At 47.6% G+C, this 17,706-nt stretch overlaps 1 protein-coding gene across 1 annotated transcript in view; it reads right to left on the reverse strand.

Annotated features, from left to right (window-relative positions):
- IL6R (interleukin 6 receptor) overlaps positions 1-17,706 on the reverse strand; it is a 47,715-nt gene that overhangs the window by 7,761 nt on the left and 22,248 nt on the right. The window contains exons 4-8 of the mRNA XM_029230676.1: positions 16,989-17,161; positions 16,179-16,345; positions 15,495-15,636; positions 4,253-4,299; positions 3,036-3,105 (exon numbers count right to left, since the gene is read on the reverse strand). Of these exons, the coding sequence (XP_029086509.1) occupies positions 3,036-3,105; positions 4,253-4,299; positions 15,495-15,636; positions 16,179-16,345; positions 16,989-17,161 (599 nt within the window). The remainder of the gene's footprint in view (positions 1-3,035; positions 3,106-4,252; positions 4,300-15,494; positions 15,637-16,178; positions 16,346-16,988; positions 17,162-17,706) is intronic.

A 17,706-nucleotide genomic window follows, 5' to 3' on the forward strand; every position in this document is an offset into this window, starting at 1 on the left:
CTGGTTACTCCACCCCCTCCAGTCTGAGCTCCCTGAAAGCCGGGACCACATGTGTCTTTTTCCCAACTGCTCCCAACGGCTCATGTGGTGCCTTGAACGAAGCAGGCTCACCAATATTTCATTGAATGAATAAAAGAACAAACTAGCTTTACGGGCTCCCCTGGTGGCGCAGTGGTTGAGAGTCCGCCTGCCGATGCAGGGGACGCGGGTTCGTGCCCCGGTCTGGGAAGATCCCACATGCCGCGGAGCGGCTGGGCCCGTGAGCCATGGCCGCTGGGCCGCTCCGCAACGGGAGAGGCCACGACAGTGAGAGGCCCGCGTACCGCAAAAAAAAAAAAAAAAAGAAAGAAAAAAACTAGCTTCACAAGCAGCCACGTCCTCCTACAGAAAGCTCCTTCCCATGGCTGCCAGAGAGAGACTCTGGACTAGACAGAGAGTACATCTGTCTACCATCACTCTCTCCTGCCGGCAACACAGACACTTGCAGTCTCATGGGCTTGGGATTCAGGCCCTTCCGCCCCAAACAGTACCCAGTGCGGATGAAGATGTCACCTACCAGTCATCACTTCGAGTGCCCAGTGGATGCAGGCTTTGCCTTGAGCCCCAGCTGGTAGTGGGCACTGACCACAAGGACAGGTCTCTCCTAGTATGTCCTACGTCTCTTGGCAGAGACAGCCATTTCATGTATGCTTGGCTGACTCGTTTACTAATATTTCATCACCTTTTGTATTTGTTCCTTCATTAATTCAACAAATATTTATTGAGTGTCTATCGTGTGCCAGGCTTTGTTCTAAGCCTTGGGGATACAGAGAATTGGATGACAGAAAGGCTCCTGGCTTCCTGGATCTTACATTCTAATCAAGGGAGACAGACAAATACGTATGTAATATGACGTCAGCTGTGACAAGGGCAATGATGGAAAACAAAGCACAGGAAAGGAAGAGTGACAGCAGGGGGTTCTGTCAGATTGGCTGGTGGGGAAAGGCCTCCCTGAGGAGGGGGCATTTGAGCAGAGGCCTGGATGAAGGGGCTGGCCAAGGCAGAGCAAGCAGCAGACACGAAGGCCATGAGGTAGAGCATGTGTGGAAGAGCGAGTGAGAGGGAGAAAGGAGGAGGCGAGGTCTAAAGATTGGGGGCCTGACCCCATGGAGACTAGGGCCTTTCTTAGGTCTTTGGCTTTTACTCCAGGAGAGAAGATGGTGTTGAGCCAAGGAGAGCTTGGATTTGTGTTTTAAGAATCATTCTGGGAACTTCCCTGGTGGCACAGTGGTTAAGAATCAGCCTGCCAATGCAGGGGACATGGGTTCGAGCTCTGGTCCGGGAAGATCCCACATGCCGCGGAGCAACTAAGCCTGCGCGCCACAACTACTGAAGCCCACGCACCGCAACGAAGAGTAGCCCCCACTCACCGCAACTAGAGAAAGCCCGCGCGCAGCAATGAAGACCCAACGCAGCCAAAAATAAATAATAAATTAAATAAATAAATTTTTTAAAAAAAAGAATCATTCTGGCTGGTGGCTGGAAAAGAGTCTATTGGTGATTAAGACTAAAAGCCAGCAGACCAGCAGACAGCTCCTAAATTCCTACAGGAGGAAAGACAGCAGCGGCTGGACCGGGTGTTGGCAGTGGAGGAGGTGAGAAGTGGTCAGCTCCTGGACATGCCTCGAGATACAACTGGCAGGACCTGCTGAGGGACTGGACATGGGATGAGGGATAGAAGAGGAAGCATGTCTAATTCCCTGGCCCCAGCAACCCAGAAGATGTGGTGTCAGTTCCTGAGATGAGGAAGAAGGATAAGAACAGATTTGGGTTGAAGAGGCGAGGAGGCATCAAGCATTCTCTTTTAGGCACATTCAGTTTGAGATTTTTAGTAGGTATCCAGGTGGACACGTCACCTAGGCAGTTGGATACACGAGTCTGGATCTTAGTGGAAAGGTCAGAGATGACGCTAGAAGTTTGGGAGTCATGAGCCCCTAGATGGTCTTTAAAGACATGGGGCTGAATGAGATAGATCATCAGTGAGAGCAGATGGAGAAGACTCCAAGGTCCTTCCTCCACAGCAGCCCCTGAACTGCTGCCCCAACCTCCTGCCATTCCACCCATATCATTTAAGGCTCATTTCAAATGGCACCTCCTCCATGAACTTTCTCTGATTCCCCCAATGGACATGTTCTCTCAAGTCTCTAAATCCCACTTTGCTTTATCTATGGCTCTCTTTTGGCCAGTCTCACACTCTGCTCTCTGTTAGTTACTACTTTACTCTTTACCAGAGCCTGCCCCCTGGATGGTAGTCTCCTGGAGAGCAGGGATGCGTTCAATTCCCTCTGAGTTCCCAGCTGTGCAGGCAGAGCTTAGCCTCAGGTGTTTAGTAGGTCCCCCCAGGTGCACTGCACTAGGTAGGGCTTTGCAACTAGGATGACAGAGCATGGGCGTCCAGCATCAGGTGCGGCAGGAATCTGCCCAGGTAAAGGTAAGGAGGCCAAGGCCTTCCTCAGAAAGCCCAAGAGCCATCAGATGGATCTACTCAGCTACTGAGCCTCCAGAGTCTGGACCCCATGAGTCCCATACATATAGTAAAAAAGCACAGGACCTGGGATCTTTCTTTTTTCTTTCTTTTTTTGGCTGGGATCTTTCTTGATGAGAATGTTACTAAGTTTTCCTGGTCTCACAGGTATAGGGAATCAGAACCATTGAAATCAAGGGTTTCCGAAGCAAAGATTTATTCCATTCCTCAAAGCGTATTCCATTTCAGACTCCAATAATTTTGTTGGTAGCACATTCATTTGTATTCTGGGCCAATTGTGAAGTATTTTACTGACTTATCCCACCCTTCTTATGGTCTCTTCACTATATCATAGCTAACAATATCAAACTTGGAGGTATAAAGTAACAAAAAAGAATATTTCTGGCATTGATCCTTTTCATTAAGCAGACTGGTCCTCTGCCAATATTTCCAAAAACAAAAGGACTTTCTGCAGAGACAAGTTCTTTTGCATCCCGTAGGCCATAGAAATACAAAAATATCCAGTCCTTACCTGGGAGGCTTGTTGCATTTGCAGAATCTTTGGAGAAAATATTTTCATTATCTTCATTAGTAGTAGGTACCTAAAAGAGACATTCCTGACTGTAACCCTGTTTCTGCAGATTTCACCATCATGCAGGACCCAGCTCAGGTGCCTCCTCCTCCTTAACCCCCTGCCTGATCCACCCAAGGCATTCCTTTCTCTATCTCATGGACCTCTCCATCTCTGACCTGTCAATCTCAACTTTTGCACTATTATTTGTATCTAACAGCTTGCCTACTCAAGGTGGGGATTTCTTCCCATCTGCCTCTCTACCAGGAGCTTAAGGGCACAGCACCTTCCACAGAGGAGAATCAATAGATACCCCGAAGCAGCAGTTGTATTACGGGTCCGGTCCCAGGGTGTGGATACCACCACTTACTAGGAAAACCACAGGCTAGAACTTTGGATCGACCACTTACTAGCTATGTAACCCTGGGCAAGTTTCTTAACCCACGTGGGCATCACTTTTCCTCCCTTGTAGGCACAACCATCCTGACACCCAAATGTTGGTTATCCTAAGGATGAAATGAGTTAGCAAACGCCAGGCTCAGAGCCTAGCACGGCGTGGCAAGTTCTCAGTGTCAGTTCCCTCCACGCTCCAGCCCCACAGGCATGGGCTTCACCCTGGAGCTGCTTCCACTGGTGCCTGGACAGTCCTGCATCCAATATAGCCAAGGTGCAGGACCCTAGGCTCCTTCCCTGTGCTGTCCAGCTCCAGGAGTGGCTGAGCCTCCCAGCTTAGCATTTAGGGAATTAAGGACCAGGAGGGGAGTTGTAGTTGGATGGGAAATTGGATTACTCGAGGATTTGTTGAGCAGCTTCAGAAGTAATCCTCTTTCCAGAAAATTATGACACCAGGAGTCCACAGGGGAAGAGCTCAGAAAAACTGAATCTGAGTCACTGGCTAAGCTGTTAGTGGTGCCCAGAGGTTCAGAGATGAAACAGCAGGCACCAGACACAGAGCAGCTCAGTGAGCTAGGTCGGCACTGCTCCACACTTTCCATGGCCCACATCCCCGGGACGAGAACTACTCTTACCCTGCTTTACAGAGGTGTGAAAAGGACAGGCAAGTTGCCCATGGCCATGTTTCTAGTAAGTGGCAGAGCTGGGATTTAAACCAATTTCTGCCTGATGCCAGCCCACAACCCTTAACACTAGGTGACCCTTTGACAAGAACATGAGCTCACCTGTGTGGAGGGGGGCAGCTCAGTCTCAGCTGGAGAACTCTTGGATTCTGTGGATAGAAGAGTCATTATTAATGATTCATGGATGCTGAAAGTCCTATCTGATGGAATAAAATTCATCACAATGAATTTTATGCTGGAAACAAACAAATATCCAAACCTAGAGGACTAGCTATATAAATTATGATATAGCCACATATTTTAATAGTCTTTAAAAATATTTTAGAGGGCTTCCCTGGTGGTGCAGTGGTTGAGAGTACGCCTGCCGATGCAGGGGACATGGGTTCGTGCCCCGGTCCGGGAAGATCCCACATGCCGCGGAGCGGCTGGGCCCGTGAGCCATGGCCGCTGAGCCTGTGCGTCCGGAGCCTGTGCTCCACAGCGGGAGAGGCCACAACAGTGGGAGGCCCGTGTACCGCAAAAAAAAAAAAATTTTAGAAAACAGCTAAGAATATGCTATGTTTTATGAAAAATTCAAGACAAGAAAAAGGCCACAGAGTTTGATCCAGAGCTTCTAAAGAAACACATTTATATCATTTTTCATTATATGTTATATGATATATTGCAATATATATATTCACACAGAGGAAAAAAAGTTGGAAGGATACACAGCACTAGATATAAACACCATTAACATTTTAATTTCCTTTATGCACATTTTTGCAATAAAAAATATTTATTTAAACAACAGATTCTAGGGACTTCCCTGGTGGTCCAGCGGTTAAGACTCCGTGCTCCTAATGCAGGCGTCCCCGGTTTGATCCCTGGTCAGGGAACTAGATCCCGCATGCCGCAACTAAGACCCGGCGCAGCCAAATAAATACATACTTTAAAAAAAATAAATATAAACAACAGATTCTCACCTGCCTGGGTGGGCTTAATACACTTTGCCCAAGAAGGGAGGGGGACTGGGCACCCTCCCAGGCCCCTCATCCTCCATGGGAACCACGTTTCTGCAGAAACCCACAAGGCTGCAGAAGGCCAAGTATCAAAGCGAGAGTGCTGACACAAGGCCAGGCTCAGCGGCAAACGTGGGCCCGAGGGACCAGGCGCTGAACCCTGACAGGCAATGTGTGGAATGCTCTGGAGTTTAAAATATTTTCTTCTCAGTTCATCATTTTTCCATCAAGAAATTAAAAATACCACAGAACCGGTTTACACAAAGATGTCGAGCCTCCCTGAGCCAGGAGTAGAAGGGCTAGCAAGGGGTTGGAGGAGAGGGTGACCCTACTTCTGCTCAGGACAGAATTTCCAGAGGGAGTGTGACTTCCCAGCAGGGGAGAAAAACCACACACTAGCAGCAGTGGGACACAAGAGCATGTTCACCCTCCCCATTGTACAGAGAGGAAACAGAGGCCCAGAGAGGGAAAGCAACTTGTCCAAGGTCATACATCAAGTTAGCCCCAAATCAACCTAGGATAAATGGGAGGGACACAGTCTCTTATTCCTGTGTGTTCCTCCCAGGCCAGCCTAGCAGAGGACAGTTAGACTCATAGCAGGGGGTGACTGAAGGATTAAAGGAGAGGGAGGGGACACTAGAATGAAAGCTAAAACCGGGAGACAGGGGCAACGCTACATAGGAAATATGGCTGACCATGGATGGTCATTCAGTGCAGTGGTTCCCAAACCCAGACATGTTCAGCATAATTGGTGGCTTTTTAGGTCCCATCCTTGACCTATGGCCTCAGGATCTCCAGGATGGGATTCAGACATCAGGGTTTTGAAAAGGTTCCCCAAGCCCAGAGAGATGTTTCAGGAAGAAAGGGAGACCAGTATACTTTCAACCCTCAGCTCTGACCCCCCAACATGGTACGTGGTCCAGAAAAGGATGTTTAACCTTTGGTGGCTCAGATTTCCAGGGATAAAGTAGGAATTTTATCTCAAGTAACCCAGGAATGTTACCAGAATGGACAAAATTTTTCTAATGCATAGTAAGATTGTCTTACATAACAAGACTTTTTAAAAAGCTCCCTAGGGACTTCACTGGTGGCACAGTGGTTAAGAATCCACCTGCCGATGCAGGAGACATGGGTTCGATCCCTAGTCTGGGAAGATCCCACATGCCACGGAGCAACTAAGCCCGCGAGCCACAACTACGGAGCCCACATGCTGCAACTACTGAAGCCCGCACACCTAGAGCCCATGCCCCGCAACAAGAGAAGCCACTGCAATGAGAAGCCCACGCACCACAACGAAGAGTAGCCCCCACTCACCACAACTAGAGAAAGCCCGCACACAGCAACGAAGACCCAACACAGCCAAAAAGAATAAAAATTTAAAAAGAAAGAAATAAATAATTTTTTGTAAAAAGTTCCCTAGATGATGATGGGGACCCCTGATTCAGACCATTTGTCCCCTGAGATGGAACAACTTTTGCATCATTATTACTAATAATCATTTCCATTTTACAGATGAAAAAACTGGGGATCAGGGTGGGAAGAAATAAGTTAGGTTAATAATACTAACTGCATACTAATAGAATATTACTAGTATTTCTAGCACCGACCTTTGTGGAAGCTCACCCTACTCCAGTTCCAAGTGGTTCTTAGCCTATGTGATGGGGAAGCCTCACAGCAATATATGAGGCAGGTACTATTATCTCAGGTTTACAGAGACATGGAGGCTCAGGAAGGCTATAAAACATTAGCAACATCTGTGAGCACATTTTTTTTTTCTGTTTGGACAGAAGTATTTCATATTTCTCCTAAAGTATTTTATATTTCCCAATGCCTCCCTTCAGCTAGCATGCTGGGTGAAAGAGGGGAAGGAACCATCATTCACTGGTCCCTTGTGCCCCCGTGTGCCCCCCATGTGCCAGGAAGTTACAGGGGTAAGGATAGTGGTGGTGGTAACCAGACAAAACAGCAATAATAACAATGCCTAATATTTATTGAGCACTTACTATGTGCCAGGCACCATTCTACCTACTTTACATGAATTGACTCATTTAATTCTCACAACAGTACTCTGAGATTGGTACCATTTTTATCCCCACTTTACATATGGGGAGAATGAGGCACAGGGAGGTTAAATAGCTTGCCTGAAGTTTTGTAAGAAATAAGTGTTAAGGCTTTCTGACTCCAAGAATACTCTTTTTTTCCCCTTTGTTAAAAAAAAAAAAATCACCTCTAGATTGAACATTTCTCAAATTCAGGGACTGTATCTTACTCATCTTTGTAAACTCACTTCTTAACACAGGCCTGGCATCTTGCTGAAAAACTTTGTAGTTAGAAAAATATTAATTATGGAAAAAATCACTTGGAAAAAAAAGACTATTCGATACATTAACAGCAACACTGAGTGTGTCCCTTGTATTAATATTTCCAGATTGTAAGGTGTACTTTTATATTCATAACAAAGTGAGTGAATGAATGACCATACTCCAATAAGTGAAACTGATAAAGACCACCTGTGAGTTTTTTCCACACAAGTTTTTAAAACAAGAGACTTATTTCTGTTAATTTGAGAATGGATTTGGGTTTGCTTGCTTGGGTTTTGGAACAGATAAATCCAATATAAAAGATGGCAGAGGTCTTCATACACATGTGTAACCTTGGTCAAGACACTTAACCTCTTTTAGGCCTTGTTTCTTCACTTCTAAGCAAGGGGATAACTTCCTCCTGCACAGATCACCTGGGATCACAGGCTGAAAGGACCTAGCACTCGCGCGGCACACAATAATATCTGTTTAAAAACTGACCCAACTCTCAAAATTCAGAGCAGAGAATATAAAACATTTTCTAACACAATAATTTTCTTAAACCTAGATGACCTTGGGTATAGCGATAACATTTTATTTTATTTATTATTTTTTAATAAATGTATTTATTTATTTATATTTTTGGCTGCACTGGGTCTTCGTTGCCGCGTGTGGGCTTTCTCTAGTTGGGGAGAGCAGGAGCTGCTTGTCGTTGCGGTGGCTTCTCTTGCTGCAGAGCAAGGGCTCTAGGCACCGGGGGCTTCAGTAGTTGTGGCACGCAGTCTCAGTCGTTGTGGCTCGTGGGCTCTAGAGTGCAGGCTCAGTAGTTGTGGCGCACGGGCTTAGTTGCTCCGCGGCATGTGGGATCCTCCCGGACCAGGGCTCGAACCCGTGTTCCCCTGCATTGACAGGCGGATTCTTAACCACTGCGCCACCAGGGAAGTCCCACTAACACAATCTTTTTAAATTGTATATTATAACCAGTTAAGATATGGGCCACTGGGCTCCAGGGTTGGAGTACATAGAGGGAAAATAGGAGTGAGCTGAGAATAAGAAGAGGAAAAGGAAAGTAAAAGGAAGCCAGAGAGGGTCAGAGAGATGAGGACACAAGGGAAGAGGGAGAAACCACAAAGCCAGACATTCACAGAGAGGGGTTGGGGGCAGGGACACAGGAACCCACAAGCTGAGCAGCACCTTCCACTCTGAGCTTCACACCTTCCCTCACAACGTGTAAACCACCAACCAGCAAGTTAATCACGGCTCCTCCATTCATGAAAAAAACAAAACAAAACAAAAAAACCTCACCAAGGAGCTGACAGTCTTCTGAGGAGAAAGAAGTACCCTCCAGCTGGGCCCCAACACCACCCAGAATGATCTGTGGAGAAGTCTATTGGTCTGAGGCCAAAGGAGAAAAAGACGGACAAGGCAGCGTGGATATTTGCACGGTGTAAGGTTGCCAAAGTGTCTTCCTTCTGAGCTTAAGCCCTTGTTTCAGCCTCTCCTTTATGAAATAATGGTGATGGTCAATGGCAATAGCAACTTTTTACTTAACCATTTAACTTTATGTCCTTACTTTGCAAAATTAAAAGTTGGTGACCTTATTTGGTCCCCAAAATTCTTTTTGAAATTTTACAGACATCCCAGGAAGCTCTGAGCTATCAGGGAGGGTGTGGGAGCAATATGCAGGCTTGTGATCTAGAAAGATGCCCATAGCAGTGGCGTGGAGGACGGCCTGGTGCTCACACACCAGAGACAGAGATCAGTTTGGGGGGTCGTTATAAGAATTCTGTCGAGGGCTTCCCTGGTGGCACAGTGGTTAAGAATCCGCCTACCAATGCAGGGGACACGGGTTCGAGTCCTGGTCCAGGAAGACCCCACATGCCGCGGAGCAACTAAGCCCGTGTGCCACATCTACTGAGCCTGCATGCCACAACTACTGAAGCCCGCGCGCCTAGGGCATGTGCTCTGCAGCAAGAGAAGCCACCGCAATGAGAAGCCCTCACACCACAACAAAGAGTAGCTCCCGCTCGCTGCAACTAGAGAAAGCCTGCACACAGCAACGAAGACCCAATGCAGCCAAAAATAAACTAACTTATTTATTTATTTATTTATTTTTTAAAGAATTCTTTTGAGATGGGACAAGAACCTGAGCCAAGGAAGGGGGGTGTCTAGTCTGATGTCCTGGGGATGTCCCAGCTCAGGGAGTGGGCTGGGTGGTGGTGTCCTTCTCTGGACAAGGAATACAGGGAGGTTTGTGAGGGAGGGTGTGGGCCCCGCTCTGGGCAGAGTGGAGACAAGAATCCAGAGCTCCAAGGACAGGTGTGGCCTGAGACACATGTGAATGGCTGGCATTTGGTATACACTTACCACGTGCAGGGCTGGGTGCAGACGGCTGTCCATCTCGTTTAATCCTCACAACAACCCTGTGAGGGGGGTTTTTTGGTTTTTGGGGTGTTGAGGCAGGCCTGTTATTCCCATTTGACAACTAAGCACACCTGGGCTCCGTCAGGCACTTCCCTAAGGTCGCACTGTGCAGGAGTAGGGCCAGCAACCAGAGCCCAGTCCGCCTGTGCCCAGCGAGGACAATGCACAGAGTGGACGTGGAGAGGCCACCCCGTGGAAGGGGCACATGGAGACGCCGTGGAAAACAGCACGAGAGTGGAGGCAGGGGATGCACACTGACGGTTGAACGGGGCACAATCTCTTCAGAAACGTGTCCCCAAGTGCCCTTTAACCTGCACAATTTCCCCCTCAGGGGTGCCAAGGAAAGGAACACAGTGAACGCCCCCAAAATGGGACCGGAGGGTTTGAGGTGACAGTACGTGGCTTCAGGGATCGGGCCAGGGAGACCCATCTGCCCGGAGAGTCCGCAGCCCTGGCCTCTGGGCGCCCCAAAGGCCTTGCGGATGCAAACCTCTAGCACCTCCTCAACAGTGTGATTCCAAAGAATGGGTCCATGTCACTCGCTACCTGTCACAAGTGGTTCTAATTATTTTCCAGGTGTCAGTGAGCAGGGTGTGAGAGGGAGTTAAAGGGAGCAAGAAATAACCCTCTTATGCCTAATGGGCTTTTCCCTAGCACTTTGCCCCAAGCTCGCTGTGCAAAGGGTCCACAGACTTGCTAGATGCCAGCCCTGCCAGTGCTACCGGAAAGGACAAATCTGGGAGAACTCCCACTCTGGGAAGAGCGGCTGACCAGCCACCTGTCAATGTATAAGCTCTTCTTCCTGCCCTGACATCAGGGTGACATCAGCCCTGACATGCAGGGACTCGATGAGTCTCGACAGCAGGTGCTGTCAGCAGTCACCTGGCCTTGCTGGCCGGAACAGGGGCCCCAGACTGGGTGACTCTGCGCCCGGCGTTCACACAGGGCTGTGGCCACAGACGGTGTGCGGCCAGGCCTTGGCCTCAAGGGGGCAGCACTCACTGAAGTCCAGACTCCTCAATCCCCTCCCCCAGGCCTCTACCAGCCCCCCCTCCACCCCCACTCTCTGCAGGCCTTCCTGCAGGAGTAGCCTGCCTCCACCTGCCCCACTGGGACCTCCCACCCACACATCTGTGCTCCAGCCCCACCAAAAGGCCCTGCCCTTGTTCACAGTCCGTGCCTTTGCACCTGCTGTTCCCGCTGCCTATAAGCCCCATTCTCTACCTGGGAAACTCTTATACATCCTCCAGGACATAACTCAAATGTCACCTCCTCCATGAAGCTTTTCCTGCTCTTTCTAAACTGCCCCAAGTATTGTCAGCTCCACAGCCTTATCAAGTACAATGGGATGCTCCCCCAGCCCCACAGCACATTCTATAATCACTGGGAAAGCTTTCGAAAATACCATTCCACATTCTAATTCAGTGGGTCCAGGATTGTATCCAGGGCAATTCTAGGATGCCCATAGCCCCACTCTCTTTATCCCAAGAACCAATCAACATGGCACTGCAAATTGCTAATCCTTCTACATTTGCAGTATGGGTTATTATTTCTAAAGAATGTTTTCTCACTAAATTCATAAAAATTCCCAAAGGGGACAAGATAGGTCATGTCATCTCCATTTTACAGATGACAAGACTGAGGCTTTGAGAGGTAAACTAACTTTACTAAGGTCATACAACATGATTCCCAGGTGCAATGTAGTTCCCTTGACCTCTGTGTCATATCCCCCACACCTAGGCAGGGGCATCCTATCTGTGTGAGCTTTGAGGGCTAGAGGCAGGTCCTTGGGATTGGAAAGCCCATCGATGCAGTATCTAGTGCACTGACATGTCCCAAACAGTCAAATAACTCTACCGTCAGTAAAACACACCTAACCTCCCTCTCATTTTCCAGAAGTGCTCCCCAATTTCCAGCCTAAATTCTTCTTGCACCAGACTCATCCAAGTTCCTCTTGCTCTGCCCTCAGTGGAGAGGGGAGAAACTGGTATCTCTCTTGGACATTCACCACTGGGGTTTTGAACCCCCCCCAAAAAAAACCCACACATGTAGAGAATGAGGAACTCAAACTCTTCAACTGCTTATGTGAACAGAGGCCAAGAGTTCTGTCTGAGCTTACACAGTCACTGTAGCAAGTCACAGAAGCACAGGACCTGAGGCTGAAAAGTCAAAGACATGTCTCTGCTACACTATTTTCCGCTGTCAGGAGAACGTCAACAATTTAAAGAGGAACATCCACAAATGAGACCAGCTTTAAGGGAAGGTGACCAGACAGGTAAGGAATCCACAAGCCATCCCAAACAACAGCCTGGGAACAGAAGGCCAAACAGATATGAGTCCCCTGGGAATTCCAGAAGAATTCAGAGAGAGCAGACTAGCAGACTTATCAGGGGTTACCCTGGAGACCAAGGCCCACTGAGGCCAGATTTGGATTCACATGAGAAAGAACTTTCTTCTTGAATAGACAGTTCTCATAAAAAGATATACAAAGAGCCAGTAAGCACATGAAAAGATGGTCAACATCACTATTTATTGTGGAAATGCAGATCAAAACCACAATACCACACCCATAAGGATGGCTATTTGAAAGAAAGAGAGGAAGGGAGGGAGGGAGGGAGAGAAAGAAAAAGAAAGAGAGAAAGGAAGGAAGGAAGGAAGGAAGAAAAAGAGAGAGAGAGAAAGAAAGAAAAAAAAAAGAGGGAGGGAGGAAGGAAGGAAAGAAGGAAGAAAGTACTAAGTGTTGGCTAGGCTATGAAGAAATTGGAAACCTGCACATTGCTGATAGGAATGTAGGAATGTAAGGTGCAGCCACTGTGGAAACCAGTATAGTGGTTCTTCAAAAAATTAAAAATAGTATTACCATACGATGTAGCAACTACACTTCTGGGTATATACTCAAAAGAATTGAAAGCAGAGACCCAAACAGATATTTATACACCCATGTTCATAGCAGCATTATTCACAATAGTCAAAAAAAGTGGAAGCAACCCAAGTGTCCAACTATGGATGAACAGATAAAATATGGTATATATCTACAATGGAATATTATTCAGCTTTAAAAGGGGAGGAAATTCTGCCACAGGTTATAACATGGATGAATCCTGAGGATGTTATCCTAAGTAAAATAAATCGCTCACAAGAAGACCAATACTGAATGATTCCACTTATATGAGGTACTTAGAGTAGTCAAACTCATAGAGACAGAGAGTAAAATGGTGGTCACAGGGGCTGGAGGTAGGGGTGAATGTGAAGTTACTATTTAATGGGTATAGAGTTTCAGTTTTGCAAGATGGAAAGAGTTCTGGAGATGGATGGTGGTGATAATTGCACAACAATGTGAATGAATTTAACGCCACCGAACCGTAAGCTTTAAAATGGTTAAAGTGGTAAATTATAAGTTATGTATAATTTACCACAATTTAAAATTTTAAAAAAACAAGAAAGAACTGTCTAACAAAACAGGATTTCCTAAAGCTGTTTGTAACCATCTAAATTAAGTGGTTGGGATAAAAAGTAAACAGGTGTAGGCCTGTATCCAGAACATTTCCTCTGCACAATGTGATAAATGATTTGCTCCCCTTGCAAAGGCTCCTAAGGCCATGTTAATGTTTGGCCTTCAGATAATGAGTGGCTCAAAGTGTATACAAACCAAAGACAATCATGGACAGGGCAACGCAATCTAGCCTGAAGGATGTTCTGATTTATTTAAATGGTCTTTCTAAGTAAGATATAGTAGTTAGGCCTCCCTTCTTGTCCAGGTCTTAGCAGGAAATGAACTTTTGAGGAGAGGATTCAATAGAAAGTTGCCTCCTGCTCTTGATGGACAGGAGCGGGGGACAGCACAAGAAAAGATCTGAGCCTACGCCTGACATTGCCTACATCCAATTAACAAGACACCCTAAGCCCTAAGCCCACTCCTCTGGCTCTCCCAGGACAGGAAAGACAAGGATCACACACTGCAAGCCCAGGGTAGGGAAAAGGCCATCACATTACAGCATCCATTCTGGGGGAAGAATGCCAGCCTACATATAAAAGTCTCCCTGAAGGGACTTCCCTGGAGGCACAGCAGTAAAGAATCCACCTGCCAACGCAGGGGACACAGGTTGGAGCCCTGGTCCGGGAAGATCCCACATGCCACAGAGCAACTAAGTCCGTACGCCACAACTACTGAGCCCACGCACTGCAACTATTGAAGCCCACTTGCCTAGAGCCCGTGCTCCACAACAAGAGAAGCCACCACAATGAGAAGCCCGCTCACCACAACGAAGAGTAGCCCCCGCTCACCGCAACTAGAGAAAGCCTGCGCGCAGCAATGAAGACCCAACGCTGCCCAAAAAAAAAAATTCTCCCTGAAGCCAGGGGTAGAAGAAAATGGCAGGGGTAGGAATGGGCCTGGACAATTTATATCATTCTATCCTTTGCTTTTTTTTCCATACACACTCAATAAATGGGTATTTTATTATTTTTTAATTGTCTGGTATTTAAGAACAACTAATTTGGTCCAATTATGCTGCTGGACTAAAAAGATCTGACCCTGAAGCAAGCCTGGAAGCTATTCTAAAATAAGAACACTGGGAACAATGGGATGGGCTGCTACAAGGGATAGTAAGCTCTCCATCTCTGGAAGCATTCAAGCAGAGGCTGGGTAACCACTCTCTGGGAGATTCCTGCACTGGGTATAGGTCTATTACATCCTAATTTTTCATAGGAAGGAGTCAAAAGATAATGTCGCAAATTATTTTCTCAGAAAAAAAAAGCCATAAGTTTGTTATTCAGAGTGAAGGAGGCCACCAGCAGAAGAACTAGAAACAGAAAGTGAGCAGCTTCCTCTAGAAAGCAGGGCTGGAAATGGGAAGGGGTGGGGCAAGGGACACATTATTATAAGCCCTTCTTTGCTTCTTTGCCATGAGAATGTATTAATTTGATAAAAATTAAGTTAAAAATAAATTCCCATGGGTTAAAAAAAAAACATTAGTCACACAGTTGCTAAACAATACATTTCTCAAAAATATTGAATTACATGGGAATGCTCACAAAATTTTATATATAAATATACACACACATAAATATACTTAGAATAGGAAAGACGTATAGTAAAATGTTCTCACTGGTTTTCTCTAGGTGGTACGAATACTGGTGATAATTATTCTTTATATTTTTTGTTTAGAATTTTTCACTAATCACATTATTACAGATGGTTATTACTACATTTAACTTTTTTTTTTTCAAGTAAAAAGCATTAGTTAACTGTGGTAGGTTAAATATAGCTACAAATTCTTTGTGGCTCCTCCCATCAAGTTGTGGAGGAACTTTCCCCCCTTGAGTCTGGGCTGGCCTGCTGGCAGATGACAGACCTCAAGGAGAACCGAGAGCTCCAGCCACCAGCCAGAGTCAACCGTCAGATGTGGCAGTGAGGCCATCTTGGACAGTGCAGACCTGATGCAGCTGCATTCATGATTCAGGCAAAACCTGCACAAGAGCTGCCCAGCTGACTGATTTTCAACAAATTGAGCAGATGAATGGTTGCTTTTTTACCATGAGTTTGGGGGTGACTTGTTACATAGCAACAGATAATTGATACAGTAACAAAGCTGAAACATCCCTTCCGCATTTATCACATACCTGTCCAAGGGACGCCCGTGACCTCCTGGCTCCACTCACTCCATAAGCCATGCCCAAACTCCTCCTGGGCCCGAAGCTGCACCACATGCTTCATGCCACTCCAGGCGTCGTGGATGATGCAGTGATACTGGAGCTCCTTGACCTGAGGGCGAGAGGCACAGGTGACTCTGGGGTGGGGTCTGGGTGGCACCAGGTTAAGCAGCTCCACAGGGACATGGGAGTCCTGGGACAACCCCAGCCCTTCAGCTGCTCCCTCTTGGGTCCGGTGGATGACTCAGCTGGGCAGAGATGCTCCAAAGGCTCACACCACCCTGGAGGCTCAGAGCCAGGTGGGGTTGCCGTCTGGGCCAACTGGTGCAGAAGCTGTAAGTCACAGCCCCTGCCCCCATGTAACACAGAATCCTGCAAGCCACACCCTTGACTTGCAGGCAGCCCATCTCTCTTCCCAGCTCACACTCGATCTCACAAACTGGCCTGCAAAGAGGAGACTGGCCTGGCATTATTATTCCCATTTTATAAATGAGGCAGCCAAGGCTCAGAAGGGTTCAGAGACTTACTCAAGGCCATGCAGGTAGTGAGTGGCTGACCAGGACCCAGAACTCATTTTTTTCTTTCTAGTACCCTTTCTACTACTCCTGAGTATCTAAGGGCTCTTTTCTGTCCAGAAGTAAAAGAAAAATTTACCATCCACATTGTGAATGTCTTTGATCGTTCAGCCCGGTATCGGAGCTCAAACTGTAACCTGTAGAAATATGAGTTCCAGGAAGGGGGGTCTTGCCAGGTGACGCTGAGCCAGCGGGGGTTTCTGTCCACGGCGGTGACCGTGACATTGACGGGTGGGTCAGGCTGCACTGTGAGAAAAGGGAGCACAGCTCCTATGCGGCAGCAAGTTTGGTTCCAAGGAGAGACCCATGAAGACTGCAAGTCCCCAGCAGGCAGGACCCCACCTCCAGCCCCAGACCACTTCCTCAGGCACACCCTGACAGGGCGCTCGCCTGCCACAATCAGACCTCTGGCAAGTATCCCAAGGGCTTCCCCGGTGGCGCAGAGGTTAAGAATCCGCCTGCCAATGCAGGGGACACGGGTTCGAGCCCTGGTCCGGGAAGATCCCACATGCCACAGAGTGCCACAACTACTGAGCCTGTGTGCCACAACTACTGAGCCCACGTGCCACAACTACTGAAGCCCACGCACCTAGAGCCCGTGCTCCACAACTAGAGAAGCCACCGCAATGAGAAGCCTGCCCACTGCAACGAAGAGTACCCGCTGCTCACCCCACAACTAGAGAAAGCCCATATACAGCAACAAAGACCCAGCACAGCCAAAAATAAATAAATGAATAAATAAATTTATTTAAAAAAAAAACAACTAAAGCCCAAAAGGCACCAGCTCACCAAACCCCTCACCGTCCCCTCCAAGAAGTCCATGAGGAACATGAAATCAAAAAAAAGGAAACAGTTGGAGGGGAGATGGAGGCCTGAAGGGCTTACTTACGGATTCCATAACCCTCAAATGTTTGGGGTCTGCTGGACTGGCTCCCAGCACTGTTGGAGACACACAGGGACACGACGTACAAAGAGTTGTCTCCCTCTGGGACTGCCAACTGGCAGGAGAACTGCTGCGACTCCGGGGAGTACTGGCACGGCTCCTGGAAGTCTTTCACCGGACTGCAGACACAAAACAAGGGCGGGGCTCGCTGTCAGTTGCTGCACTTACTCAGGACAGGAGAGAAGAAAGGGCAGGGGTTAGGAGCTCAGGCTCTGTGGTCTGACCCCGGTTTTTTTTTGTTTTGTTTTTTATTTATCTTTGGCTGCATTGGGTCCTCGTTGCTGTGTGTGGGCTTCCCCTAGTTATGGGGAGCGGGGGTTGCTCAATAGTTGTGGCACAGGGGCCTAGCCGCTCCGCGGCATGTGGGACCTTCCCAGGCCAGGGCTCGAACCCGTGTCCCCCGCATTGGCAGGCAGATTCTTAACCACTGCGCCACCAGGGAAGTCCCGTCCCTGGGGGTTTTAATCTCCACTTCACACTAAGTAGCACTGGGGATTTTGAGTAAATTATCCAACCTCTCCAAGCCTCTGTTTTCTCATTCTAAAATGGGAATATTAACAGTACCCAACTCACAGGGGTTTCTTAGGATTAATTCATAAATGAGTGTAAAACATCTAGCTTAGCATCTGGCATGGCAGTCTAAGGGGCTGAACTAGAGGGCGCG

This window comes from Monodon monoceros, unplaced genomic scaffold, assembly GCF_005190385.1.
Source record: "Monodon monoceros isolate NGI ecotype Baffin Bay Population unplaced genomic scaffold, NGI_Narwhal_1 Super_Scaffold_18, whole genome shotgun sequence".
NCBI lineage: Eukaryota > Metazoa > Chordata > Mammalia > Artiodactyla > Monodontidae > Monodon > Monodon monoceros.